The sequence below is a fragment of the Callithrix jacchus genome, chromosome 5 (genome assembly GCF_049354715.1).
Source record: "Callithrix jacchus isolate 240 chromosome 5, calJac240_pri, whole genome shotgun sequence".
In the NCBI taxonomy this organism is placed as follows: domain Eukaryota; kingdom Metazoa; phylum Chordata; class Mammalia; order Primates; family Cebidae; genus Callithrix; species Callithrix jacchus.
The window spans coordinates 7642518-7669451 of record NC_133506.1 but is presented as its reverse complement, the minus strand read 5'-3'; the positions used below and the strand labels follow the sequence as shown (position 1 = coordinate 7669451).

The 26934-nt window shown below is 47.9% G+C and overlaps 2 protein-coding genes across 15 annotated transcripts in view; both read left to right on the top strand.

Annotated features, from left to right (window-relative positions):
• The window catches only part of HM13 (histocompatibility minor 13), a 54022-nt gene that overhangs the window by 11607 nt on the left and 15481 nt on the right, over positions 1 to 26934 (top strand). For 5 of the 14 annotated variants that reach the window (XR_013535060.1, XM_078371151.1, XM_078371148.1 and 2 more), the window contains exons 2-8: positions 2368 to 2466; positions 2803 to 2931; positions 11067 to 11149; positions 18649 to 18737; positions 22444 to 22529; positions 22622 to 22747; positions 23514 to 23571. Coding sequence is in view for 11 of the 14 variants with exons in the window: in XM_078371151.1 (XP_078227277.1) it covers positions 2368 to 2466; positions 2803 to 2931; positions 11067 to 11149; positions 18649 to 18737; positions 22444 to 22529; positions 22622 to 22747; positions 23514 to 23571 (670 nt within the window). In the remaining 3 variants the exon portion in view is untranslated. The remainder of the gene's footprint in view (positions 1 to 2367; positions 2467 to 2802; positions 2932 to 11066; positions 11150 to 18648; positions 18738 to 22443; positions 22530 to 22621; positions 22748 to 23513; positions 23572 to 26934) is intronic. The other 9 variants (XR_013535061.1, XM_078371153.1, XM_078371149.1 and 6 more) reach the window with 3 other exon arrangements.
• Positions 20818 to 22427, top strand: MCTS2 (MCTS family member 2). The gene has a single exon (XM_008995583.5). The coding sequence runs from the start codon at positions 20928 to 20930 to the stop codon at positions 21471 to 21473; it is 546 nt and encodes a 181-aa protein (XP_008993831.1). The 5' UTR covers positions 20818 to 20927; the 3' UTR covers positions 21474 to 22427.

The following is a 26934-nucleotide window of genomic DNA, read 5'->3' as shown; positions in this document are numbered from 1 at the left end:
TCCTGTTCGGAAATTTTTTTTTTTTTTTTGAGATGGAGTCTCACTCTGTCACCAGGCTGGAGTGCAGTGGCACGATCTTGGCTCACTGCAGCCACTGTCTCCTGGGTTCAAGCGATTCTCCTGCCTCAGCCTCCTGAGCAGCTGGGACTACAGGCATGTACCACCATGCCCAGCTAATTTTTTTATTTTTAGTAGAGACAGGGCTTCACCATGTTGGCCAGGATGGTCCTGATCTCTTGACCTCATGATCCGCCTGCCTCAGCCTCCCAAAGTGCTGGGATTACAGGCATGAGCCACTACATCCAGCCTGGAATGCAAATTTACATTTGCAAATTTATATACCAAAAAAAAAAGAAAAGAAATTATACCAGTACTATATTATCATTAATAAATTTTCATCAGAAAGTTCTGGCTGGGGAGTTCAAGACGAGCCTGACCAACATGGTAAAACCCCATCTCTACTAAAAATACCAAAATTAGCCAGATGTGGTGGTGCACACCTGTAATCCCAGCTACTCCGGAGGCTGAGGAAGGTGAATTGCTTGAACTCAGGAGGTGGAGGTTGCAGTGAGGTAAGACTGCGCCATTGCATTCCAGCCTGGGCAACAGAGCAAGACTTCATCTCAAAAAAAAAAGAAAAGAAAATTCTGGCCCAGTACAGTGGCTCATGCCTGTAAGCCCAGTACTTTGTGACAATGAGGCGAGCAGGTCACCTGCAGCCAGGAGTGCGAGACTAGCCTGGCCAACATGGTGAAATCCTGTCTCTACAAAAAATAGAAAAATTAGCCAGGTATGGTGACATGTGCCTATGGTCCCAGCTACTCGAGAGCCTGGGGCAGGAAAATTGAACCAGGTGGCAGAGGTTGCAGTGAGCCAAGATTGTGCCATTGCACTCCAACCTGGGCAACAGAGTAAGACTCCGTCTCAAAAAAAAAAAAAAGAAAGAAAGAAAGTTCTGCCGGGCGCGGTGGCTCACACCTATAATCCCAGCACTTTGGGAGGCCGAGGCGGGTGGATCATGAGGTCAAGAGATCGAGATCATACTGGTCAACAAGGTGAAACCCCGTCTCTACTAAAAATACAAAAATTAGCTGGGCATGGTGGTGCGCACTACTCAGGAGGCTGAGGCAGGAGAATTGCTTGTTCCCAGGAGGTGGAGGTTGCGGTGAGCCGAGATCGCACCATTGCACACTCCAGTCTGGGTAACAACAGTGAAACTCTGTCTCAAAAAAAAAAAAAAAAAGAAGAAAGTTCTGTGGCATAAATTCTATGAAGCTAATTTATTCCTATGTTGGTCTGCTACTCCATTATCAATTCTTTTTCATTTTTATAACACTGAAATTATTTTGATTACATTCAGTTCTTTTTCATGTAAATATTTATCCTTCATCAGTTCTTTACCCACATCACATTCTTGCCAACTATAGCATCTGCCATTATAAATTTAATTGTGGCTTTTATTTTTATCATTTTCAAGGCTGCCAGTCAAATATCTTAAATTTAAGTTTTATCAAGATTTGCTTCTCTTCACAGTTGGTGTCTCCCTATGTGCAGTTTTAGCCATTATCTGTCTTGTTAATTTCAACTTAAAATATTCATTACCTACTGGATGAGAGAATAGCCATATTTCCCTCTTAGCTGATCTGTAGAAAATTGAAAACAATTATCTTCGAGAGGTCTGAAACTGCTGTGGCATCACTGGTGTCCAGAATTTCTTCTCTCAGTTGTTCCATACTGGAATGGCCTCTGACATGCCCTTCTCCCCAGAAGTGTCACACATGCCCTGGGTTCTCCTTGGTCTCTTGATCAGGGTCCAGATCCCCTCATGGCAAAATGGCAGGATCGGCTGGGCATGGTGCTTCACACCTGTAATCCCAGCACTTTGGGAGGCCCAGGTGAGTGGATCACTTGAAGTCAATTTCAGACCAGCCTAGCCAACATGGCGAAACTCCATCTCTACTAAAAATACAAAAAGTAGTCATGCATGGTGGTGTGTGCCTATAGTCCCAGCTATTCGGGAGGCTGAGGCAGGAGAATCGTTTGAACCCAGGAGGCAGAGGCTGCAGTGAGCCGAGATCACACTACTTCACTCCAACCTGGGTGACAGAGCAAGACTTGGTCTCAAAACAAAATGGCAGGATCAGACCATCTTGCCCCAGGGTGAGGCAGGCAGCATCCCTGGCCAAGGGAACGGCATTAGCAGAGCCTTGCAGGAACATCTGGGAACCCCTAAAGCACCTAACTGAACCAAAACAGAGGTGAGAAGGAAATGAATGAGGTAGTGGGGCATCAGATTCCCACCAGTATCCAGCCCTGGAGGCCAGAATGCCAGCCACGCTGAGTCTTTGCCATTCTTCTCTCCTCTAGAATGCTTCGGACATGCCTGAAACGATCACCAGCCGGGACGCCGCCCGCTTCCCCATCATTGCCAGCTGCACACTCCTGGGGCTCTACCTCTTTTTCAAAGTAAGTCTTTTGCCACCTATTGTGTCCTTTGATTTAAATGACTTTATTTTATTTAATTTATTTTTACCATCACAAGAGCCATGCATGTTCATTTATAGAAAATAAAGAGCAGAGAAAAAGTAATAATTCACCCATAGATCTACCCAAAGAGAGCAACTGTTAGTGTTTGGGACGCTTTCTCACTAGTCCGTATTTCTTTTCTCCATGTAGCTTTTTGTTTTGTTTTTGTGATACCAGTTTGGTTTCATTGTACCGTTTATGTTGGGATGGGGTATAGCTTGTGCTCAGACATACCTCTACCATACTAATCGCCTTTTTTTTTTTTAATTTATCGAGGTTTATTTTCCCAATAAAAGTTACACAGGCTCAGTGTTGAAAACCTGGAAAACACAGAAAAGTAAAAAGGGGAAAACAGCAGCCATCCAAAACCCCACTACCAGAGACAGCCACAGTTTCCCTTCGGAGGTGTGTCCTGCCACTGTTTCTCCCTGTGCGTGGTCTCTCTGTGGCTGTGGCCACATGGTGTATTCAGTTTGTAGCTGCTTCTCTCACTTCACATTAATAACATCAAAGCATTTTCTCATGTTCCTGCAGACTCTCCTTAGCTGTACTATTTTCTGGATTATAAAAGTAATAAATTCAGAAAATCTAAAGAAAGTATATCAAGAGAAGGAAAAACAAATTCCACAAGACAGAGGGTAGTCATCAACATTTTGGCCTATCTCCTTTCGGGCTTTTTATTTATTTATTTTAGGACAGGATCTCACTCTGTCATCCAGGCTGGAGCACAATGGCACCATCACAGCTCACTGCAGCCTCAAACCTCTTGGGCTCAAGAGATCCTCTCACCTCAGCCTCCCAAGTAGTTGAGACTATGGCCGCGTGTCACCACTACACCCAGCTAATTTTTTCTTTTAGTAGAATCAAGATCTCGCTTTGTTACCCAGGCTGGTCTCAAACTCCTGGGCTCAAGTGACCCTTTCACCTCTGCCTCCAAGAGTTTAATCCTGCTAGGATTACAGGCATAAGCCACTGCATCCATCCTTTCCCGGCTTTTAATAAGCATATATTTAGCATTATTATAATCATATTTTAACTGTAGTGTTAAAACTTTTCTTGTTTTTGTTAGGTTTTTCTTTGTTTATTGGTTTGTTTAGAGACAGGGTCTCGCTCTTACCCAGCCTGGAGTGCACCGGTGCAATCATGGTTCACTGCAACCTCAACTCTTGGACTCAAGTAGAAGACTGGCTGATTTTTTTTTTTTTTTTTTTTTTGAGACAGAGTCTTGCCCTGTCGCCCAGGCTGGGTTGCAATGGCGCGATCTCAGCTCATTGCCACCTCTGCCTCCCAAGTTCAAGTGATTTTCCTGCCTCAGCCTCCTGAGTAGCTGGGATTACAGGCACATCCCACCATGCCTGACTAATTTTTGTATTTTTAGTAGAGACAGGGTTTCACCATGTTGGTTAGGCTGGTCTTGAACTCCTGACCTCGTGATCTGCACTCCAGCCTGGCGACAGAGCAAGACTGTCTCAAAAAAAAAAAAAACTACAAAAAATTAGTCCAGCATGGTGGCACGAACCTGTGGTCCCAGCTACTCAAGAGGCTGAGGCAGGAAAATCACTTGAACCCAGGAGGCAGAGGCTGCAGTGACCCAAGATCACACCACTGCACTCCAGCCTGAGCAACAAAGCGAGACTTTGTCTCAATAAAAAAAATTATATATATTTTTATATATATATATAATTTGTATACATGTAGGCCTGTCGCAGTGGCTCACCTGTTATCCTAGCACTTTGGGTGGCTAAAGTGGGAGGATCACTTGAGCTCAGGAGTTAGAGACCAGTGTGGGCAACATAGTGAGACCCCATCTCATTCATAAGTAAATAAATAAACTGGCCGGGTGTGGTATCTCATGCCTCTCATCCCAGCCTCTCATCCCTGTCTCTACTAAAAATACAAAAATTAGCCAAGCACGGTGGTATGCACCTGTAATCCCAGCCACTCAGGAGGCAGGGGCAGGAGAATCTCTTGAATCACTGTCACCCAGATTGGAATGTGGTGGCGTGATCTCGGCTCACTGCAACCTCCGCCTCCCAGATTCAAGCGATTTTCCTGCCTCAACTTCCCAAGTAGCTGGGACTATAGATGTACATCATCACATCCAGCCAGAAATCCTCTTTTTTGTTCTTTTTTGTTGTTTTGTTTTTTGAGACAGAGTCTCTCTGTCACCCAGGCTGGAGTACAGTGGCACGATCTCAGCTCACTGCAATTTCTGCCTCCCAAGGTTCAAGCAATTCTCCCAAAGTTCAAGCAATTCTCAGCCAGCCTGGGCAACATAGCAAGGTCCCCTTTTCTTCTGTAGGACCTGAGTATAATAAATCCTTTGATTTCTCCTCCCTCAGACTCCTGAGAAATGCTCTTTTTAATGGTTACAGGGTATTCCTACAAGCAACCAGCCTGGGCAACATAGCAAGACCCCATCTCCACAAAAAATTTAAAAATTGGCCGGGCACGGTGGCTCACACCTGTAATCCCAGCACTTTGGGAGGCCGAGGGGGGTGGATCACGAGGTCAAGAGATCAAGACCATCCTGGTCAACATGGTGAAACCCCGTCTCTACTAAAAATTCAAAAAGTTATCTGTGCACAGTGGCGCGTGCCTGTAATCCCAGCTACTCAGGAGGCTGAGACAGCAGAATTGTCTGAGGCGGAGGTTGCGGTGAGCCGAGATCCCGCCACTGCACTCCAGCCAGGGTAACAAGAGCAAAACTCCATCTCAAAAAAAAAAAAAAAATTTTTTAAATTAGCCAGACGTGGTGGTACAGGCTTATACTCCCAGCTACTCAGGAGGTTGAGGCTGAAGGATGACTTGAGCCCAGGGGTTCAAGGCTATGGTGAGCTATGATCACACCACTGCACTCCAGCCTTGACACGCATGTGACCCTGACAATAAAAGAGGAAGAATATCCCTACAGGCAGATACAGCATAGTTGACTTACAGCATCCCCTGCACTTTAAACAGAAAATGTCATTCTGATTTTTACTCTAAGAAATAAGAGTGCATTAAATAACATTGACTATTCACAGATTTTTTTTTCTTTTTTCCTGGACTTTGGGTGAAGAGCTGAATTTATCAAATGCCTTGGTTCATAGCATTCCATCCTCAGTCCATGTCAGGCCCCCCCTACTTTGTTTTTTTTTTTTTTTTTTCTCCCACTTCTCTCCAATATCCACCTTCATTTCTCTCCCTACCAGAGCCAACTGCTTGAATGCATTTGACTTCTGTCCTTAGATGTGTATGTTTCTTATAAAATGTGTAGTGTTGGTGTGTCTGTGTGTATGAGTGACAGTCGCATTTCCATAAATAGACTGTGCATTGCATCTCCCTCTGTTTGCTTTTCTGCTCCCTCTACTTTAAGATCTCTCTGTGGCCCTGATACATCCAGCCCATTGCTTCTTCCTTTGTTTTTGGCAGATAGTTCTGAAGTCCTGAGAGACCTTCTAACATTTTTAGTATTTAGGATTCTTTCCTTAGACCAGATGCTCCCAAAAGGAATTTCTGGCAGCAGTGGGTGTGAGCATTCTTATTTAAGGCACTGGCTTCCTGTTGCTCAGCCTTTCCTCCTCTCTGGGCAGGTAAGCCTCAGTCTGTCTCGTGCCAGAAGCACAGAGTATACCTCTTCTCCTGCCACCAGAGTGTCCCCAATAAGATTTCTGAAAGGCAGCTGCCTAGACAACACAGCCACTGGGCTCCTCCTAGACTCCTCACCAATATCTGGCTGGTTGGTTTGCTTAACAGAAAAATAGCCCACCACAGCGGCTCTCCCTCAGCCCTTTTCCTCCCTTCCTCCTGGTTGGGGCACTGGAGTTTATAACTACATTGTACATTTTTAAAACTTCAGGGCTGGGCATGGTGGCTCACGCCTATAATCCCAGCACTTTCGGAGGCTGAGGTGGACAGATCACCTGAAGTCAGGAGTTGAGACCAGCATGGCCAACATGGTGAAATGTGTCTCTACTAAAAATACAAAAATTAGCTGGGCATGGTGGCACATGCCTGTAGTCCCACCTACTTGGGAGGCTGAGGCAGAAAAATCACTTGAACCCGGGAGGCGGAGGTTGTGGTGAGCCGAGAATGTACCACTGCACTCCAGCCTGGGTGACAGAGTGTGACTCCATCTCAAAAAAAAAAGACAATGACAAAAAAAACTTCATATTTTCCTGATGCCTCAACATCCCACAAACAGGCTATGAACACTTTGCCCAGGTGAAGAGGTGCTCCTGTGATAAGGCTGGTCCCTGCCACAAGTTCCCCTTCTCGCCCTCCTCTACTGTGACCTAGTGACATTCAGACACATGAGTGAGATTCCCTTTTGCTGTGTCTTCCACCCTGAGCCCCAAAGAAGGCACTGACCCATGGCTTTCCTTCTGTAGGACTTGTGAGTATAATAAATCCTTTTATTTCATATGCCTCTCTCTCAAGGACGTTCACTCTGAGTTTAGAATGATCCCATCCTCATCACCAATTGTGTTGTAAAAAGGAAGTCCCCTTTGTGAATTTTTTTTTGTTTTTAGAGACAGGGTCTTACCCTTTCACCCAGACTGGAGTCCAGTGATGTGATCATGGCTCATGGTAACTTTAAACTCCCAGGCACAGGTAATCCTCCCACTTCAGCCCCCTGGGACTGCAGGCATGCACCACCACACCAGCCTAATTTTCTTTTATTTTTTGTAGTGATGGGATCTTACTTTGTTGCCCATGCTGGTCTTAACTCCTGGCCTCAAGCAATCCTCCACCTTGGCCTCCTAAAGTGCTGGGATTACAGGCATGAGCCACTGCATCCAGCCCCCTTTATGAAGTCTTTAAGGATCACTCCAACACAGCCACAGAAACTATGCTCAGAAATTACAGGATTTACTATATTCACATGTTTAGAGAAGCAGGCATGCATGCCACACATGGGGGCCATATGGGAGGTGCTCCCAGGAAGCCACTCAACCAAACAGGTAGGGAGAGGGGGCAGGACAGAGGGAGGAAAGGGGAAGGGAAGACCCCTGGGCAAGTGCCTTTGTTGGGGCTCCAGGTGGTATAAGCAAAGGGCATGAGGGGATTTACTGGTGTGTTTGAATGGCATTAGGTCATAAAAGAAGAGGACCAAAAAAAAAGAAAGAAAGAAGAGGACCAGAGGCTGGGTGTCATGGCTTATGCCAGCAATCCCAGTACTTTGGGAGGCCAGGCAGGCAGATTGTTTGAGCCCAGGAGTTCAAGATCAGCCTGGCCCACATGGTGAAACCCTGTCTCTACAAAAAATACAAAAATTAGCCAGGCGTGGTGGCACACACCTGTAGTCCCAACTACTTGGGGGCTGAGGCAGGAGAATCGCTTGAACCCTGGAGGTCGAGGCTGTACTGAGCCAAGATCAGACCACTATACACCAGCCAGGGCAATAAAGTAAGACCCTGTTTCAAAAATTAAAACGAAGAAGAAGAGGGCCAGAAGGAGAACCTGGGCAGAGTGTTCGTAGCCTATTTGTGGGGATGTTGAGGCATCTGTAAAATGTTTTTTAAATAAGTTTTAAATTTTTATAATACAGTAACATTTCACAAAATCATAGCATTTACTTTACCCAACCATATTTAAAATTGATTCCTTTGAGGCAACTCAAAAAATTAAATCCAACAGCATAAGAAATAGAGTTAAAGGAGAAAATTAGGATAAAACAAGCCTTGGGTGAGGACCACACCCATACCTCATGCTCTAAAGCCTTGTACTCTTGCTAGAAATGGGCTTAGTTGTGGCTCTGACTCTTTAGCAGCCAAAACACAAAGGAAAATGAGACCTGGTGCTCAGTCCACATGGGTTACAGTGAAACCAACCAGAAGCTCAGGGTGTGGCCTGAGAGCAGTTTGCCCCAAGGGCTCACACTGAAAGAATGCAATGCAAGAAGTATGCCACATCTTCAAAATACAGCACAATCCATATGCCTACAGAATCTGCTCACAGGTCTTCTTGTAGCACTGACATTATGAACCACCAATGTGCCCTTCCATTCAGTCATTCTGTATTTATTGAGAGCCTGCTACAACGGGCCCTGTGCTGGGTACTGGGGATACTGAAGTGAAGAAAACAGCTGACCATCGCTGTCCTCAAGAAGCATCTTGTTAAGCGGTACAGACATCAGTCACTAGATAGATGTGAAGTTACAGCTCCATGAAGTGCTTCCAGGAAAGCATGGAAGCACCAGCTCAGTGTGAACCTCCACCCAGGGTGAAGCTTCTGCCCAAGCCCCTTATCCATGACAATAGCACCTGCATCGACCTAGCTCAGCCGAAACCCCAGGAGTCATCCTTGTCCCTGCCCCCTCAAGCCCTCATTTCCAGCCCCTTCACACATCTTGCAGCTCTAATTCCAGAACAGATCTGGAGGCCAGATGTGGTGGGTCATGCCTGTAATCCCAGCACTTTGGGAGGCCACGGTGGGTGGATCACCTGAAGTCAGGAGTTCGAGACCAGCCTGACCAACACAATGAACCCCTTTCTCTACTAAAAATATAAAAGTAGCTGGACATGGTAATGCATGCCTGTAATCCCAGCACTTTGGGAGGCCGAGGTGGGTGGATCACCTGAAGTCAGGAGTTCGAGACCAGCCTGACCAACACAATGAACCCCTTTCTCTACTAAAAATATAAAATTAGCTGGACATGGTAATGCATGCCTGTAATCCAAGCTACTTGGGAGGGTGAGGCAGAAGAATCCTTGAACCCAGGAGGTAGAGGTTACAGTGAGCCAAGATTGCACCATTGTACTCCAGCCTGGAAAGTAAGAGTTAAACTCCATCATCTTGGATGGATGGAAAAAAGCAGAACAGATCTGGAATCCTTCTACTGCTCAACTTCCCCTCCATCACCCCAGACCAGGGCACCATCCCCCTTTCCTGTTCCCTGCTTCTACTCTTGCCCTATAGGGTCCAGAGGAGCCCTCTCACACTGTCTGATCATGTCAAACTCTGCCCTCACCATTCCAGTACCAGCCTGTCTCTCCAAGGCAGATCTAAAGAATTCCCCATGGCACTTCAGGGTCTGGCTCCCTCTTCCCTCCCATCCTCTCTCCTGACACTGTCCCCATGCTCCCTTAGCTCTGGGTTCTCAGGCCGTCTGTAGTCCCTGCACACATTAACATGCACCCACCTCAGGACCTTTGCAGCTGCTCCCTTCATTTATGACTCTGCTCCTTTGTCCTCTCCAGAGCCTTCCCTGACCACCTGTCTAAAATAGCAGCTCTACCCCTTCATTCTCTGTCTCCCTGCCCTGGTTTGCTTTTCTTAGTGCCCATTACCACCTGACGGTATATTATTTGTAACTGTTTCTTTCAAGATTCTTTCTACTTCACTGTCCTGTGAGCTCTAGGGGAGCAGCAACTTTGCCCGATTCCTTGCTGAGTCACCAGTGCCCTGCACATAGTAGGCAATCAGTCACTATGGGCTGAATTACTGAGGGGTTGATTGTGTCATAGAAATTATGTGAGCAAAGCCTCTCTGATCTGGGAGCTAAAGAAGGCCTTGGTGAAGAGAGAAGAGAGGAGAAAATCTCAGGCAGCAGGAGAGCTTGAACACGGCTGCCTGTGGGTGGACATGTAGCACACACATTGCACTGCAGAAAGGCCAGTGTGGCTGTAGTGTGCAGAGTGAGAACATGTGTGAGCCCAGGCTCTGGAGACCTGTAGTGGCCACCACAAGGGCAAGAGGCCAACAGGTGGATGTGAGCTTCCAGTTTATGAGAGCAGAGGGTAGCTGCAGAGCAGCTTCCAGGAAAGGAGTGACATGATCTGACTGGTGTTCAGCAGATTGAAAAACAGCCCTGCTTGAGAGAGGCCAGTTTTCCTACACCCCACACAGGAGCATATTTTTCCCTCCCAGTTAGAGACCATCACAGTAACATACTCAGCAGCAATGCAGCAAACATGGTGCACATGATATAGCATTTCCGAAGTCTGGAATTAACACATGACCATTGACTGGAGCATTGTGACAGAATATTTCTCAGTTTCACCTAACAATAAAAAGACCAAGAAGCAGCTTCCAGGAATGCTGTCATAGCTTTAGCCACCACTGCAGGAGGAGTCATCAGAAAGCAGGCTGTGGAAAATGGAGTGGGACAGATGTCTTGTAAACAGCATGCTTGGGGCGTGGGTGGCCACTCTGTAGGGGCTTCCTGGATCATTAAACAGGGAGAAGGAAATGTGGAAGAGTAAGTTCCGAGGTTCCAACAGTTCTCATGAGGCTCTATACTAAAGACCCCTATCCCTTCAGAACCCCTGTGCAGCATTCTTAGCACAAACATAATTGCCTCTCTCCAGATAATGGAGCCACTAAACATAAACCTACAGACCCCTTTGCAAGGTATGTCGGGGGGCTTGAGGTTTCTCCCTTCTCCCCCACAGCTGCAGAAATTAGAACACCACTAGTATTGTCTGAGACTCTTCTTGACTGCTCCCCAACTCAAGAAGTGTGTAACAAACCTCCAGAAGAGAAGCAGGGATTCTGGTTTCCTCACAGCCACTGACAACCCTAACTTCCTGTTTCTCTTTGTATTTCTGCCTCAGATATTCTCCCAGGAATACATCAACCTCTTGCTGTCCATGTATTTCTTCGTGCTGGGAATCCTGGCCCTGTCCCACACCATCAGGTCAGAAGGCATCTCTCTGCAACATTTGAAGGAGCTTTATCGGGAGCCAGTACAGGGTCTTGGATGAGAACATGACTTTTGGCATCATTCAGAGCCAGGTTTGAATCCTGGCTGTAAAACTCAAGGGACTCTTTCCCCTACACACTGTAGATGACTAGGACAAGAATAACCTCTCTGGGCCACAGTTTCCTTATAGGAATAATGAGAATCTGGTGGCTGTTTCCACCACCACAGCTTTGGGAAAGTGATTTGTGAGCAGCAATGTCATGTTAGTTGGGACAGTACTCAGGTGAGTAACACCATTACCACCTGCCGACGCTGTGGCCTAGCTGTGTACGAAGCACCATCAGGGCTCCTCACACCTGATGCTGCTTCATAAGGAGCCAGAAGCAGCACAATGAGAAGTGAGGAATGCAGGCTCTGGAATTTGACTACCTGACTTTGAGTCCAGACACTGCCACTTAATAGCTCTGTGATCTTGGGCACATTACTTAATCTCTCTGGCCTCAATTTCCTCATGAATGTGGAGAAAAATAATAGTACCCTTCCCGTGGGGTCATGTGGAAAGCTTTTAGCACAGTACCTTGTGATTTAAAGTGTTCAATAACTACTAGCTGTTAACCATTAGCTATTACTGTTATGTGTGTTAACTTGCCAGACATCTGTAAATGGGTGGCTTTGGCTTTCTTTCACACCTGTAATAGTCAGGGAAACTGAAGCCCAGAGAAGTTAAGGAATTTGCTAGGATCACATCGCTGTTAAGCAACAGAGCCAGGATTCAAACCCCGGTGTGTGGCTCTAGAGCCCATCCTCTTCCCACTGCTGTCCTAACTCAAATTGCCACACGCTTATGTCTTTTCAGTGGTTAGGCCAGTTCATTAGAGGGGTCTGCTATTTTTATTTCAGACGGTCCAGTTCTCCACTCTGCGGGACTATCCCACACATTAGAAACAGTTGGCCTCCTGCTCTGTTTACCAAATGGGAGTTGCACACAAGTCTTCTCCAGCTTGTGACTATATATAAAGATGTCCCGGTATGTTCTGTCTACCCGTTGAAGTGGTGCAGCCTCAGGCTGAGAACCACTGATAGACCAAGACGTGGTCAGGGAAAGTTCCCAGAAGGAAGGAACTCGACTTGAACTTAGCTTTCTTTGAAGGGTAGGAAACCTCGAAGACATACAAAAGCAGGAGAGCCCAGGTCCTAGAAAGTTTGTCCACACTGAGGGCATAGGCAGAATCTGCTCCCCAAAGCACTGAAAGCCAATATGTGGCCGGGCGTGGTGGCTCACACCTATAATCCCAGCACTTTAGGAGGCCAAGGCAGGTAGATCATGAGATCAGGAGATAGAGACCATCCTGGCCAACATGGTGAAACCCCATCTCTACTAAAAATACAGAAAAATCAGCCAGGTGTTGTGGCCTGCACCTGTAATCCCAGCTACTCAGGAGGCTGAGGCAGGAGAATCACTTGAACCTGGGAGGCAGAGGTTGCAGTGAGCTGAGATCACGCCACTGTACGTCAGCCTAGCAACAGAATGAGACTCTATCTCAAAAAAAAAAGAAAGAAAGCCAACATGAGTGTGACATCATTCCCTCATTCTTCTAGGCACAATGGCGGGACAGTGTGGTAGTCAGGAGCATAGGGTCAAGAGGCAGGCAACCCTGGGACCAACACCTGGCGCTGCCAGCTCTAATTTGTGTAAGTTACCCAAGCTCTGAGCATCAGTTCTTCTACCTAGAAAATGGAGAGACTGCAGGTACCTCCTCAGAGATGTGGGGAGTATCTAGTGAGCCCCAGGCTGTAACATCCTTAGAGCACAGTGCCAAGCACACAGTGAGCCTGATGGCTGGCCCAGGGTTACACAGCTGGACTTCACATCTGGTATTCCAACTGAGGTCACTGTTGTCCTCACCTGCGCTGACTCTTCACCCACAAAATTTTATTCTAGCTAGCTTGGGAGGATTCTAGTCCAGCCCTCCATGCTGAAAAATGGAGGCCCACAGAACCTGAGTGACTGGGACCTAACCAAGATAATGGCAGGCCCAGTCGCCCTTGCTTACAGGACAAGTTCATTAGAGTGGACCTGGGGTGGGATGGGGCAGTCGGCTGGGTGTCCTCCCAAGCACTGGGTGTCCTCCTTTCCCATGCTAATTAGGATCTGCCCCATCTCTAGCCAATCCTACCCCAGCATCTGTGACAGACTTGAGACCCCCAAGTCTCCACACAGCCCAGCCTCCACCTCAGAGAGAACCCAGTGTGTTTTGAAAGCCACTGTTAGGCTGCGTGCTGAGGAACTGATTATTTAACGTTCTTGCAGCAACCCTTCATGAAGATCTTATCTCTACCCAGCTGCCCAAGCAGGGTATTTTGAAATTCCATCATCTTGACACCAAAGACTTTTTTTTCCTTTTAGAACAATAACTGAGGGACATCGTCCCAAATTTCTTGTAGACTAATCAAGAAATAATAACTGGGCACGCTGGCTCATGCCTGTAATCCCAGCACTTTGGGAGGCCAGGGCAGGCAGATCACGAGGTCAGGAGTTCAAGACCAGGCTGGCTAACATGGTGAAACCTTATTTCTTCTAAAAATACAAAAATTAGTTGGGCATGGTGGCACATGCCCAGCTACTCAGGAAGCTGAGACAAGAGAATCGCCTGAACATGGGAAGCAGCAGTTGCAGTGAGCCGAAATCTTGCCATTGCACTCAAGCCTGGGCAACAGAGCGAGACTCCATCTGAAAAAAAGAAAATTAGCCAGGCATGGTGGCACATGCCTATAGCCCCACTCCGGAGACTGAGGCAGGAGAATCGCTTGAACCTGGAGGCAAAGGTTGTAGTGAGCCAAGATCGCGCCATTGCACTCCAGCCTGGGTGACAGAGCAAGACTCCATCTCAAAAAAAAAAAGAAAAAGATATAATTGAGGTTGGACATGGTGACTCACACCTGTAATCCCAGCACTTTGGGAGGCCAAGGCAAGTGGATCATCTGAGGTCAGGAGTTCAAGACCATCCTGGCAACACGGTGAAAACCCATCTCTAATAAAAATACAAAAATGTAGGCTGGTCACGGTGGCTCATGCCTGTAATCCTAGCACTTTGGGAGGCTAAGCTGGGCAGATCACCTGAGGCTGGGAGTCAGACCAGCCTCGCCAACATGGAGAAAGCCCATCTCTGCTAAAAATACAAAATTAGCCTGGCATGGTGGCGCATGCCTATAATCCCAGCTACTCAGGAGGCTGAGGCAGGTGAATCACTTGAACTTGGGAGGCAGAGGTTGCAGTGAACCAACATCACGACATTACACTCCAGCCTGGGCAACAAGAGCGAAACTCCATCTCAAAAAAATAAAAATAAAAAAAGTAGCTGGGTGTGATGCCACGCCCCTGTAATCCTGGCTACTCAGGAGGCTGAGGCAGGAGAATCGCTTGAACCCGGGAGGTGAAGGTCGCAGTGAGTTGAGATAGCACCACTGCATTCCAGCCTGGATGACAGAGGGAGACTCCATCTACAAAAGAAAAGAAATAACTGATTGCCTATGTCTTTTAGCTACTTCATAATTTTTAGAGATAGATATTATTAACAGAAAATAAAACCAACAACAGCTAAAACTGCACATGGTAAAATGTATGGTTGACTAGAAACCAACAGAAGAATCATTTTCTTAATGAAATTTAGAGCAACAGGCCGGGCATGGTGGTTCATGCCTATAATCCCAGCACTTTGAGAGACCGAGGCGGGTGGATCACGAGGTCAAGAGATTGAGAGCATCCTGGTCAACAAGGTGAAACCCCGTCTCTACTAAAAATACAAAAATTAGCTGGGCGTGGTGGTGCGCGCCTGTAGTCCCAGCTACTTGGGAAGCTGAGGCAGGAGAATTGCTTGAACCCAGGAGGCAGAGGTTGCAGTGAGCTGAGATCATGCCATTGTACTCCAGTCTGGGTAACAACAGCGAGACTCCGTCTCAAAGAAAAAAAAAAAAGAAATTTAGAGCAACAAAATTTGACCTAGGAAAACCATGCCTTTTAAAAATAACGGATCTGCCGGGCATGGTGGCTGACACCTGCATCCCAATACTTTGGGAGGCTGAGGCGAGTGGATCACCTGAGCCCAGGAGTTTGAAACCAGCCTGGGCAACATGTTGAGACCCTGTCTCCACAAAAAATGCAAAAATTAGCCAGATATGGTGATGCATGCCTGTGGTCCCAGCTACTCAGGAGGTTGAGGTGGGATGATTGCTTGAGCCTGGAGGCAGAGGTTGCAGTGAGCTGTGATCATGCCACTCTAGCCTAGGTAACAGAGTGAGACCCCATCTCAAAAATAAAAAAATAAAAATAATGGCTGGCCATAGGCAGAAGGGATGCTCACCATATGGGGTTAAAGCTGGTCTACTAAAAAATTTGATGGGGACTAAAAACTGCCAGATGAAGGAAATTGTTACTGTAAAATTTACATGGAAAAAAACTGAATCCAATGAAAAGAATTGTATAAGGTAGGGAATAATTTGATTGTGCTTTTTAGAAAGTTGGTCCTCTAATTAAATTTATGTTTCTTCTTCAATTAAATTGAGTTTTCTTACATATTTTCTCAAGGAAAGTCTACAGTGTTGTTAGAATTTTGATCAGCTGTCTGTATCCACAAACTCAGACCTTCCTCAGGATCCAAACAACAGATCCAAAGGTTTAAGACAGGGAAATTGAGGCTCAGAGGGTTATGTGACCACCAGGATTCACAGCTGGTAATGGCAAAGTGAGGTTTTGAGCTCAGGTTATGTCTGACTCCAAAACCACTATTCTTTACAGTTTTGGCAAAAGTGAAGACGGGGGAGCTTAAAGAGGGTGGGCTGGCCACCTCCTGTCATTGAACCTGTGGTCTCCCGGGGATTGGCAGCAGAGAGGCCTGCTGAAAGGGTGCAGAGAGCTGCACCTGAGCTGCGTCAGCACAGGCTGAGGTTCTCTTAGGATCCCTTCCACCTCCACTGCCACCTCCTAGCCCACTTGAAGCCTCTTTGGGAACAAACCCCAGCCTGGGATATTGGAGGAAGGCAGGGGCCATAGCCTGCCTTACCTTGTAAAGTGACCAAGATTCAAACCCAAGACATTCTTCCTGCAAAGGGAACCTTGGCTTACTTCATCATCTGTGTCTGAGCTCATGCCCCACCCAGCTGACCTTAGAGGGAAAAAAGGGCCAGATCTGCCACCCCAGAGGAGGAAGCAATATCACCAGTTTCACTCACCCTGCCTTCCACACCCAGGGGAGAAGGGCACCAGGATGTGGCTTGTCAGTGGGAAACAATGACCTTTACGTTTGACATGAGCCACTGAGGGCCAGGAAGAATCTGCCTGCTATAAGTCTGCATTCAGAGTCATTCAGCAAGCATTTAGCAAATGTCTAGCAGGCACCAGGCATCTTCACCTCAAGGTGGGGTGACGACGAGACATCTGCTGTCATGTCCACAGACTTGCGCTAGCCAGGTCGCCTGACTCTTAGTGCTGAGCAGCCCCTCTTTTCTCAGAATAACAAAGATATCAATCTAGAGACTTGCTACTTGGAGTTGAAGCTGCAGTTACATTTATAGGTGCTCATTTAATTCTCTCCGTAGCAGACCACTAATAAGGGCAGAGTTAGGATTTGAGCCCAGGAAGTCTGGCTCCAGAGTCCATGTCCTTAATTGTCACACTGCTGGTTGAGAAGCTGAGCACCAAGCTCCTAAGGAAGAGACCAACTACGCTGGGCAAAGGGCTTAGCTCCTCAGGCTGCCCCTCTGCCTCCATCTATACTTGCACTCACACCCTGGCTTCAGACTCCCTCAGAACTGATTCAGCAAACTAATCTGAGAGTTCTTCCAGTCAGCCACCCAGCTTCTGCCTCCCACTGCCTTAGAGCCCTGCTGTGGGAACCCATTTCTGATTCTGCCTTTGCACCTGCTGCACCTCTGTTCACAAAGCCCTCCCATCATTCATGCCCTTTGAATGGGAGCGATCAGCTCTTTGACAAGTGGAGAAATGGAGGCCCAAAGATGGTTGTTTTTTTTTTTTTTTTTTTGAGATGGAGTCTCACTGTGTTGCCTAGGCTGGAGTGCAATGGCACAATCTTGGCTCACTGCAACCTCCCCTTCCTGGGTTCAAGCGATTCTCCTGTGTCAGCCTCCCAAGTAGCTGGGATTACAAACATGTATTATCATGCCCAGCTATTTTTTCTATATTTTTAGTAGAGACAGGGTTTCACCATGTTGGCCAGGATGGTCTCAATCTCGGACCTTGTGATCCGCCCACATGAGCCTCCCAAAGTGCTGGGACTACAGGCATGAGCCACCGCACCTGGCTGCCTGGCTAATTTTTGTATTTTTTCAGTAGAGATGAGGTTTCACAATGTTGGTCAGGCTGGTCTCCAACTCCTGACCTTAAGTGATCTGCCCACCTCAGCCTCCCAGATGTTGGGATTACAGGCATGAGCCACCAAGCCTGGCCAGAGATGACTCTTGAATCTATACCTTGCTCCATGCCACCAGCATCTTTAGAAGAGAGTTTCTTTTCCCTCCCTTTATCACTGTGACCTGAGTACCTCCTGGCCTACCTCATCCCTGCTAAAGACCCCGTGCCAGGCAAAGCATTCGTCCTGCCTTCTTTCATATCTTCATAGCAATGCTCTGAGACGGGTGGTAATGTTAGCCCTATTTACAGGTGAGAAGATTGAGGTCCAGGGAGACAGAGCCACTGAAATGGCTCTCCCACAGCCACATGGCAGAGCAGGCCTCAGGGCTGGGCCACCCAGGCTTGTAGCCACTCCATAGTACTACCACCAGGCTGGGGCAAGAGGCCCTGGTTGACTCATCTTGCTCTGAAGGTCCAGAAAAGGTCTCCGCTTCCTGCCTGGCTAGGCGGTGGGGCATGCTGGGTAATCAGAGAGAATGGAGGCCAAGCTAGTCTTAAACAACAGAGAGGACTTGTGGAAGAAGTGACTGTGATGGCGATCCTGCCCAGGGGCTATGATTCATCTGGCTGATTGATTCCAGCTGAGTCTGTAAAAATCTCAGGCCTGTTGGAGAACAGAATGTCAAGTCATGAAGTAGGGTGGGGGTGACTGTCAGGTCATCTAACTTGATAGGTCTGGAAGGGAGTCCACAAATATGCTTCTTGACAGGGGACTCATAGGTGGCATGTGGGCCAGACTCCTCTGCTCTCCCAGAAATGGTATTTTGCCTGAAAGTCTAACTACTTCTGCTTTGCATTTCTTTAGTGTTAACAAAAAGGCGGTACAGAAATCACTAGGAGTGCAAAGACCTAGGTTTGAGTCTCAGCTGTTATAGGCCCCCTGTGTGACTCTGAGCAAGTCACTTACCTTTTGAGGACCTGGGTTTCCACATCTGTAGAGTGGAAACAATAACATCTGCCTATCAGGACAGCTTCAAGGGTGCCAGCTATAAAATGGGTAGGGGAGTGTTAAGGTTGACTGCCCATGGGGGCTCTGTTTGCCAACTTGCTTTGTCTTTCCTTCCAGCCCCTTCATGAATAAGTTTTTTCCAGCCAGCTTTCCAAATCGACAGTACCAGCTACTCTTCACACAGGGTTCTGGGGAAAACAAGGAAGGTCAGTGCTGCCCACCTTTCCCTGTAGCGTGCCTTGAGTGTCTTCCTCTGCCATTCCCTTTGTCTCTCCATTACTGGGGATCTCCAATAGAGCAAGTGATGGAAGAAGTGGGCTCTGAAATCTCATGGCCTGGATTCACATCCCAACTCTGCTGCTGCCTAGACGTGGGACCCTGGGTGAATGCCTTACCTCTCTGAGCACTGAGTGTTTTTGTTGTTTTTTTTTTTCCCATCTGTAAAATGAAAGTGTTAATCTAGTACCTCCTTTACGGTCACCTTGTTAAGATGGCGAGTCAATGATAAGTGGAAAGCATTCAGCACGCTGCTTGGCTCATAGTAAGCACTCAGTAAAACTTGGCCTTTGTGACTATTTTATTTGTGTATATTTTTAGTGTGATCACTGCCTCACCTAAGGTTTGAAAAGGGGGTTCCACAGCTCTTTTTCAAAAATAAAAACTGGCCAGGCACAGTGTCTCATGCCTATAATCACAGGACTTTGGGAGGCCATGACAGGATGATCACTTGAGACCAGGAATTTGAGACCAGCCTGGGCAACATTGTGAGACCTTATCTCTACAAAAAAATTAATTAAAAAAAAATGCAAACTGTGGGGAATTGTGGAGATCCATACCCTAATTGCAGATTAATTAGGGTATGGATTCAAATGCTATAACAAGATTATCAATAGTTTGACCAAATAGCAGTATTTCTTTTTTTTTTTTTTTTTTTTTTTTTTTGAGTCTGAGTCTCGCTCTGTCACCCAGGGTGGAGTACAGTGACATGATCTTAGCTCACAGCCAACTAAGTAGTTGGGATTACAGGGGTGTGCCACCACACCCAGCTACTTTTTTTATATTTTTAGTAGAGATAGGGTTTCGCTATGTTAGCCAGGCTGGTCTCAAACTCCTGACCTCAAGTGATCCACCCACCTCAGCCTCCCAAAAGCACTGGGATTACAGGTGTGAGCCACCCCGCCCAGCAGGTATTTCTCTTGTGTAAAATACTAAGCCTGTGGAATATAGCACTCTCGCTTACTGATGCACCTTCTGCCTTGTCCCTAACCAGCAGCAATTTTACATGATTGCTTTGTGCATCTCTAAGGAACCTCTGTCAATTAAACTTTTTTTTTTTTTTTTTTTTTAAGGATAAGCTTGGGCTGGGTGAGGTGGCTCACACCTGTAATCTCAGCACTTTGGGAGGTTGAAGCAGGCAGATGACTTGAGGTTAGGGGTTCGAGACCAGCCCGGCCATTGTAGGGAAACCCGGTCTCTACTAAAAATACAAATTAGCCAGGGTGGCACGTACCTACAATCCCAGCTACTCAGGAGGCTGAGGCAGGAGAATCGCTTGAACCTGGGAAGGCAGAGGTTGCAGTAAGCCGAGATGGCGCCACTGCACTCCAACCTGGGCAACAGAGTTAGACCCTGTCTCAAAAACAAAACAAAACAAAAAATACTAAGGTTGGCCAGGCACGGTGGTTCACTCCTGTAATCCCAACACTTTGGGAGGCTGGCGCAGAAGGGTCACTTCAGCCCTGGAGTTCGAGGCTGCAGTAAGACACGGTCACAACACTGCACTCCAGCGTAGGCAACAGAGCAAGACCCTGTCTAAATAAATAAATAAATAAAATAGTAAAAAAGCTAAGCTTGTACCACAGAGTCTTCAAGGTCCCAGGCCCTATCTATTGCATGCTCCGCCATATCCAGTGCTGGCCCTCGGATCAGGATGGTGTCATCACTCCACTGTCCACCCAGAGGGAAGGCAAAACATCCATATCCCGGGTCCATTTAGCCATGAGAAGCTGGAAAATGGCTGTGAGTCGGCCTGTTGTCCGGTTAGAACTAACTCATTAGGTTGCGCACCTCCAGTCTCCTCTTCCGGCCAGGAGAAAGCATTCCTATCACTTCTTGCTTCTCAAGCCCTACGGCTTCAGCGGTCCTCATTGGAGAGGAATCAGCAATCGAAAGAAGAGCAAGCCAAGCACTGTCGTGACGTAGCTTTCAGAGAGCGGAAGTTGTCAGATTTCACCGAGCCGTAAAGCGCACTGGCTGTGTCATCTTCCGGTTAGCGACAACGGCTCTGACCGTCCGACAGTCCGCGTGGCGCCCGCGCCGGCCTTCCTGAGGCGGACTGTGCCGGAGCCTTCCAGATTCCGTTTGTTTCCCTGTTCTCGCCCGCTTCACCCTGGATCATGTTCAAGAAGTTTGATGAAAAGGAAAGTGTGTCCAACTGCATCCAGCTGAAAACGTCAGTTATTAAGGGCATTAAGAGCCAACTGATAGAGCAGTTTCCAGGTATTGAACCATGGCTTAATCAAATCATGCCTAAGAAAGATCCTGTCAAAATAGTCCGATGCCACGAACATACAGAAATCCTTACCGTAAGTGGGGAATTACTGTTTTTTAGACAAAGAAAGGGGCCTTTTTGTCCAACTTTAAGGTTGCTTCACAAATACCCTTTTATCCTGCCACACCAGCAGGTTGATAAAGGCGCTATCAAATTTGTACTCAGCGGAGCAAATATTATGTGTCCAGGTTTAACTTCTCCTGGAGCTAAGCTGTTCCCTGCTGCAGTAGATACGATTGTTGCAGTCACAGCGGAAGGAAAACAGCATGCTCTGTGTGTTGGGGTCATGAAGATGTCTGCAGAAGACATTGAGAAAGTCAACAAAGGAATTGGCATTGAAAACATCCATTATTTAAATGATGGGCTGTGGCACATGAAGACATATAAATGAACCTCAGAAGGAATGCGTTTGGGGGACTGGATGTGCATATTGACTGTGCTGTATGTGTGTTTGTGTCTGTGTGTAACAGCGTGAAGATACTGCCTCTGTGGTTATACGAAATAAGTTTAACAGCTACTTTAAAGAAAACAAATCGGGGTACTGTTACCACAGAGAAAAAAACAAATTAGGGGACAAGCAGCAAGCAGTCGGCTACACTCTGGACTCTGAAAGCAGTGGCTGGACCCTGTGACTCTCAAGCTCCACAGCCTCTCTTGTCCTCTTCTTAGGAAGCTTGGAAGCGATCAAGAATGTTCTAACATCAGGATGTTTACCACAAGGCCCCCACAAAAGCAGCCTTGGGGACTCCCGCCTTTCCTTAAGACCTGCACCTCTTAGCTTCTTCATCGTCTGCTAGTGAACTAAGGCTGCCGCTCACCTTCTTCATCCCTTTGGTGGCAAAGTAGAAAGATTCCAGAATTAACTCGGACTTCCTTTTAGACCTGGGCTCAGTGGCAGCTGACACTGACTGAGCACCCGCTTTGTGCCAGGCACTGTGCTGAATGCATTGTAAGGACTTTCTTACTTATTCCCCACAGCAGCCTTAAGAGGGGGTGCAATTATCCCCTTTTTACAGATAAACTGAAGCTCAGAGAGGGAACTGCTTCCCTCAGGGTCACCCAGCTACGAGTAACTAAGCCTGTGCTTCTAACACCAAAGACCACTTCCCACTGACCCTGTGCCAGGCTTGTATTCTCTCTGGGTCTCCATTCCCTCCTCTAGGAAATTGGAGGGCTTGGGGTGGCTCCAGTGAGCTCTCCCCTTCCTGAAATTCCTACCAACGTGGGGCAGCCAAGGCTTAGCCCCCCAAACTATAAACCTCTGACAGTGCCCACAGCCATGCCCTCCTCCGTCCAGGGGCTGACAGGTGGGAGGGGCAGCCCCGCCCCGGGGAGTGGACTTACCCGGCCTCTCTGCTCAGAAATCGTCAATTATGAATTTGACACCAAGGACCTGGTGTGCCTGGGCCTGAGCAGCATCGTTGGTGTCTGGTACCTGCTGAGGAAGGTGAGTAGCCAGGGCCTGGGCAGAAGGGGAGGATAGGGTTGACAGGGCAGGGTGGGGCACAGCAAGCGAGTCTCATTCCCCATTTTCCTCAGCACTGGATTGCCAACAACCTTTTTGGCCTGGCCTTCTCCCTTAATGGAGTAGAGCTCCTGCACCTCAACAATGTCAGCACTGGCTGCATCCTGCTGGGCGGACTCTTCATCTATGATGTCTTCTGGGTGAGTCAGGCAGGGATGCCAAGGATGTCTGGCTCCAGGGCCATCTCACCCTCCTACTACCCTGCCTCTCTGGCCCAAGTGCCGGTCATCTGATGGAGAGCAGTTGTTTGGGGCTGAAGGTCCAGACCCCAGAGTCCTCTCTGGGCCCATCTGTGAGATGGAGCCAGAGAGAACAGAGTCCACCTCTTTCTGGGAGCACGCTCCATGCACCTGTGTGTCTTCCTTGCCAGCAGCTCCCTTAGCAAGGGAGTTGAGACTCAGAGAAGTTCAGGTAGGGGTGGAAGAATGTTGATGAATGGGCCCAGAAAGGGCATTGACCTGGGAAGACAGAGGCCAGCTGTGCTCAGCTGCATACCAGCCCTGGCCTGTAATGCCTCTCACATTCACTCTGAGAGGCATCATGGAGAGACTGAGGTCAGCCTAACTCAGGCACTGTTTCCCTGACCCCAGGCAGCCTCTTGCCCTCTTGAGTGGGTGGCCCTGGGGGACTTCATCACTTGAGAGGAACAGAACCATGAACCAAACATAGGCTGCCTGGCTTGGGCTATCAGAGGTTCTTTCTATACTCCCTTGAAATTCCCCTCTTTGTTGCCCAGAACCAGTATCAGTGGCTAACTCACCCCAACTTCAGATCTGCACTGGAGCCCCTCCCAGCTCCCTGCCCCACTCCCACTAGGTCTCAGGCAGCAGCACATCTAGAAGCCCAGGGACAGCCATTCTTTCCCCCCAGCCCCTCACTTCCCTTCACACTGCTCTTCTCTCCTAGGTATTTGGCACCAATGTGATGGTGACAGTGGCCAAGTCCTTTGAGGCACCAATAAAATGTAAGTGACCACCTCACCATAGGGAACCCCTTCCCCAACCCCACCAGGCCTTGCCCTCACAGTTCCTGTTTCAGTCAGTGCATCTCCCTATCTCTTCCCCATGTACCTCTTCCTCCTGTGGCTCTTCCAGCCTGGTTTCCCTTTCCTCATTGATTCATCTGGCTGCGTTCATCCTTCTCAGGCCTGGCCTCTGGCCACTTGGTCATGGTACACATGATGTGAAATGAGCCAAAATGGGAGCAGGCATGGAGGGGAAGTGTTTAACCCAGCCCGGGGGTTGGGAGGTGCATGCAGAGGCTTTCCAGGAGAGGAAACCTCTAACCTAAGACCTATAGCACCCCTCACTGGGATCCCCTCAGAGTGTCTGTGCTGTCTATCCCGTGCCTCTCAAACTGCCTTGGTTTTGTTCTTCAGTGTATCCATTGTTTATAAGTCATAGAAAATCCACCGGCAGATTGAGCATCTCTAATATGAAAATCTGAAATCGAAAATGCTCCAGGACCCAACACTTTTTGAGCACTGACATGACCCCACAAGTGGAAATTCCACACATAAGGACTTAACATGAACTGTGTTTCATGCAGAAAATTATTTTTAAGTATTGTAAAACTCTTTAGGAGGCTGAGGCGGGAGGATCGCTTGACGCCAACAGTTCAGGACCAGCCTGGGTAACAGCAAGACCCTGTCCCTACAAAAAAATTAAAATATTAGCTAGGCATGATGACACACACCTGTAGTCCTAGCTACTTGGGAGGCTGAGGCAAGAGGATCCCTTGAGCCTGGGAGTTTCAGGCCAAAGTGAGCTATGATCATGTCCATTTAAACTTAGGTTCTGTCCCCAAAATACTTCATTATGTTTATGCAAATATTTCAGAATTCAAAAAAGGTCTGAAAGATTTCTGGTTGAACCATTTCATATATGCGTTACTCAACCTGTGTAACTCTTTAAACAAGGGGGAAATCTTGCCATCTTACACTACAGCAAGCCCGGGGCCCTCTCTTCACCAAGAGCCAAGGTTATGTCAGTGCTCCCACCCCAGCATTCTCAGCGTGTCCACCGCCCCCCTTAGGTCATCCCTTCATGGCCCAAGACGGCTGCCACAGTTCCTAGCACTGACTCCTCACATAGCCATGTCCAGAAAAATAAAAGGGAAATGATGTCTCAGGGAGGGATGGTATTGCCCAAATCTCCCGTGCAGCCTCCCTCATACTTGGTTAGCCAAAACTGGGTCACAGGCCCAAGTCTAAACCGTTCTTCAGTGACGGGATAGGAAAGCATGACTGGCTTGGAGTTTAAGCTTTAGACTATCGGAGAATCACCTCCTGGGATTACAAGGCTCAAAGAGGGGAACAGAATCCATCAGACATGCTAGCAAGGAAGCGAGGAAGACGCTGTGGGGGACAGGCAGCAGCAAGTGCATGCCATGGACGTACTGGCCCGTGGCGACAGGCAATCGTGGGGGGAGATTTGGGGAGATTCCACCCAGGGAATCAGGAAACAGCTGTCTTTCTTGTGATTCACTCTGTCACTGCAGACAGGCTTTCTCCCTGCATTGGGGAGAGCTTCATGGCCACAAACAACTCCTAAATTCTGTGGTCCCAGGTTAGTGACCCCAGAGGAAAACCGGTTTCTCCCACCTTTGGCCTGAATAAACCTACAAGTCCTGGCCTGGCCCATAAGCCAGACACTCCCACTGGAGAGATGGAGGATCGTGATGGACAGGCCAGGGACACTGCCCACTCCAGTGCCTGGGGGCAGAGTATTAGAATTGGCAGCCCCCCCAGAACGAAGTGTGCAAGGGGAGGGCAGTTCTCCAGAGCCAGAGAACAGATGCTGGGCCAGCTGGAGCAACAGCTATTCCCCACATGCCTTGATGGATGAGCCCAGGGGTGCGGAAGCCCAGACAACCCAGCCAGCGTGTTAGGAAAATCTTTTCTGAGTCATGAAGGATGAATACACATTTCCCAAGCATGCGGGGGCAATATGGCATTTGAAAGATAGTGTAAAGCTTCAGCAAAGGACTGGAGGCAGGAAGGTGCATGGAGGGTCCTGGGAGCAGAGAATCAGGGAGTGGGTGTAGCTGAGTGCAGTGGAAAGAGGTGGGCAGAGGCCAGATTTGGGAAGCCAAGGATTCCACTTCAGGGAGCTTGGACAGTGCCCCACAGGCCATTGGAAGGCTCCGAGCAGGGAAGTGGTACTGTCCTATTTGGTTTCTGATATGTAGGGTCTGGTTTTCTGGGCTAGAGAGAAGACCCACTGCCTTCTCCTGCTAGGATAGAGCTCAGTGGCAAAAAGGCAGAACAGTGAAGTGTACATATGCTGAAGTCAGGCTGCCTGGACTTGAATCTCAGCTCTGCCATTTGCTGACTACATGGCCTTGGGGAGGAGACTTGTCCTCTCTGAACCCTGGTTTCTAGAACTGTAAAATGGAGACAGTAGTCTCTGCCACATATAATTGAATGGTACCAGGATTGAGAGAGAAATCTATAAATCACTGTGCATTGTGCATTCAAGGCAGGAAGAGGCAGGCAGGGCAAGAGTACCTATCCATGTATTAGAGAAGCACAAGCTTTACCCAGAACCCCTGTGCACCTCTGTGTACATATTGTTAGCCAGATGGAGGTTGCAGTGAGCCGAGATCACACCACTGCATTGCGGCCTGGGTGACAGAGTGAGACGCCATCTAAAAAAATATATATCTATATATCATGATAAAATTTTTTTTACTGGCTGGCGTGGTAGCTCATGCCTGTAATCCCAGCAGGCGTGGATTTGTACACACAGTTAAATAGTAGCAGTTGGGAGGCCGAAGCGGGCAGATCACGAGATCAGGAGATTGAGACCATTCTGGGCAACACAGTGAAACCCCATCTCTACTAAAAATAAAAAAAAATAGCCAGGCATGGTGGCAGGCATCTGTAATCCCAGCTACTGGGGAGGCTGAGGCAGAAGAATCACTTGAACTCGAGAGGTGGAGGTTGCAGTGAGCCGAGATCACGCTACTGCACTCCAGCCTGGGTGACAGAGCAAGACTCCATCTCAAAAAAAATTTTTAAATATTGTTGGCCAGGGCTGACCCCCTACCTACCTGCAAGAGAAGTAAGGAATTCAAGGAACAGGATTTTCCCGATTGGCTTAGTCTTGCACCACACTTGACCTGTCACCTGGAAAGGCTGCCTCACACAAAACGAGGACTGGGTTAGTAAAGAAGGCCTGGAGTGGCAGTTTACAGTGTGTACAAATCATCTGATTTCACTACCACCCTGAGGGGTCGGTCCCGTTGTCCCCACATTTCACAGGTGAGAAAACTTCAGCAGGTAAGTAAGCTGTGCAGAGCACAGAGCTAGGCCTCCACCCACAAG

Bases quoted from the DNA above. Each gene is read 5' to 3' on its own strand.
- MCTS2 (XM_008995583.5), top strand. From the start codon at position 20,928: ATGTTCAAGAAGTTTGATGAAAAGGAAAGTGTGTCCAACTGCATCCAG.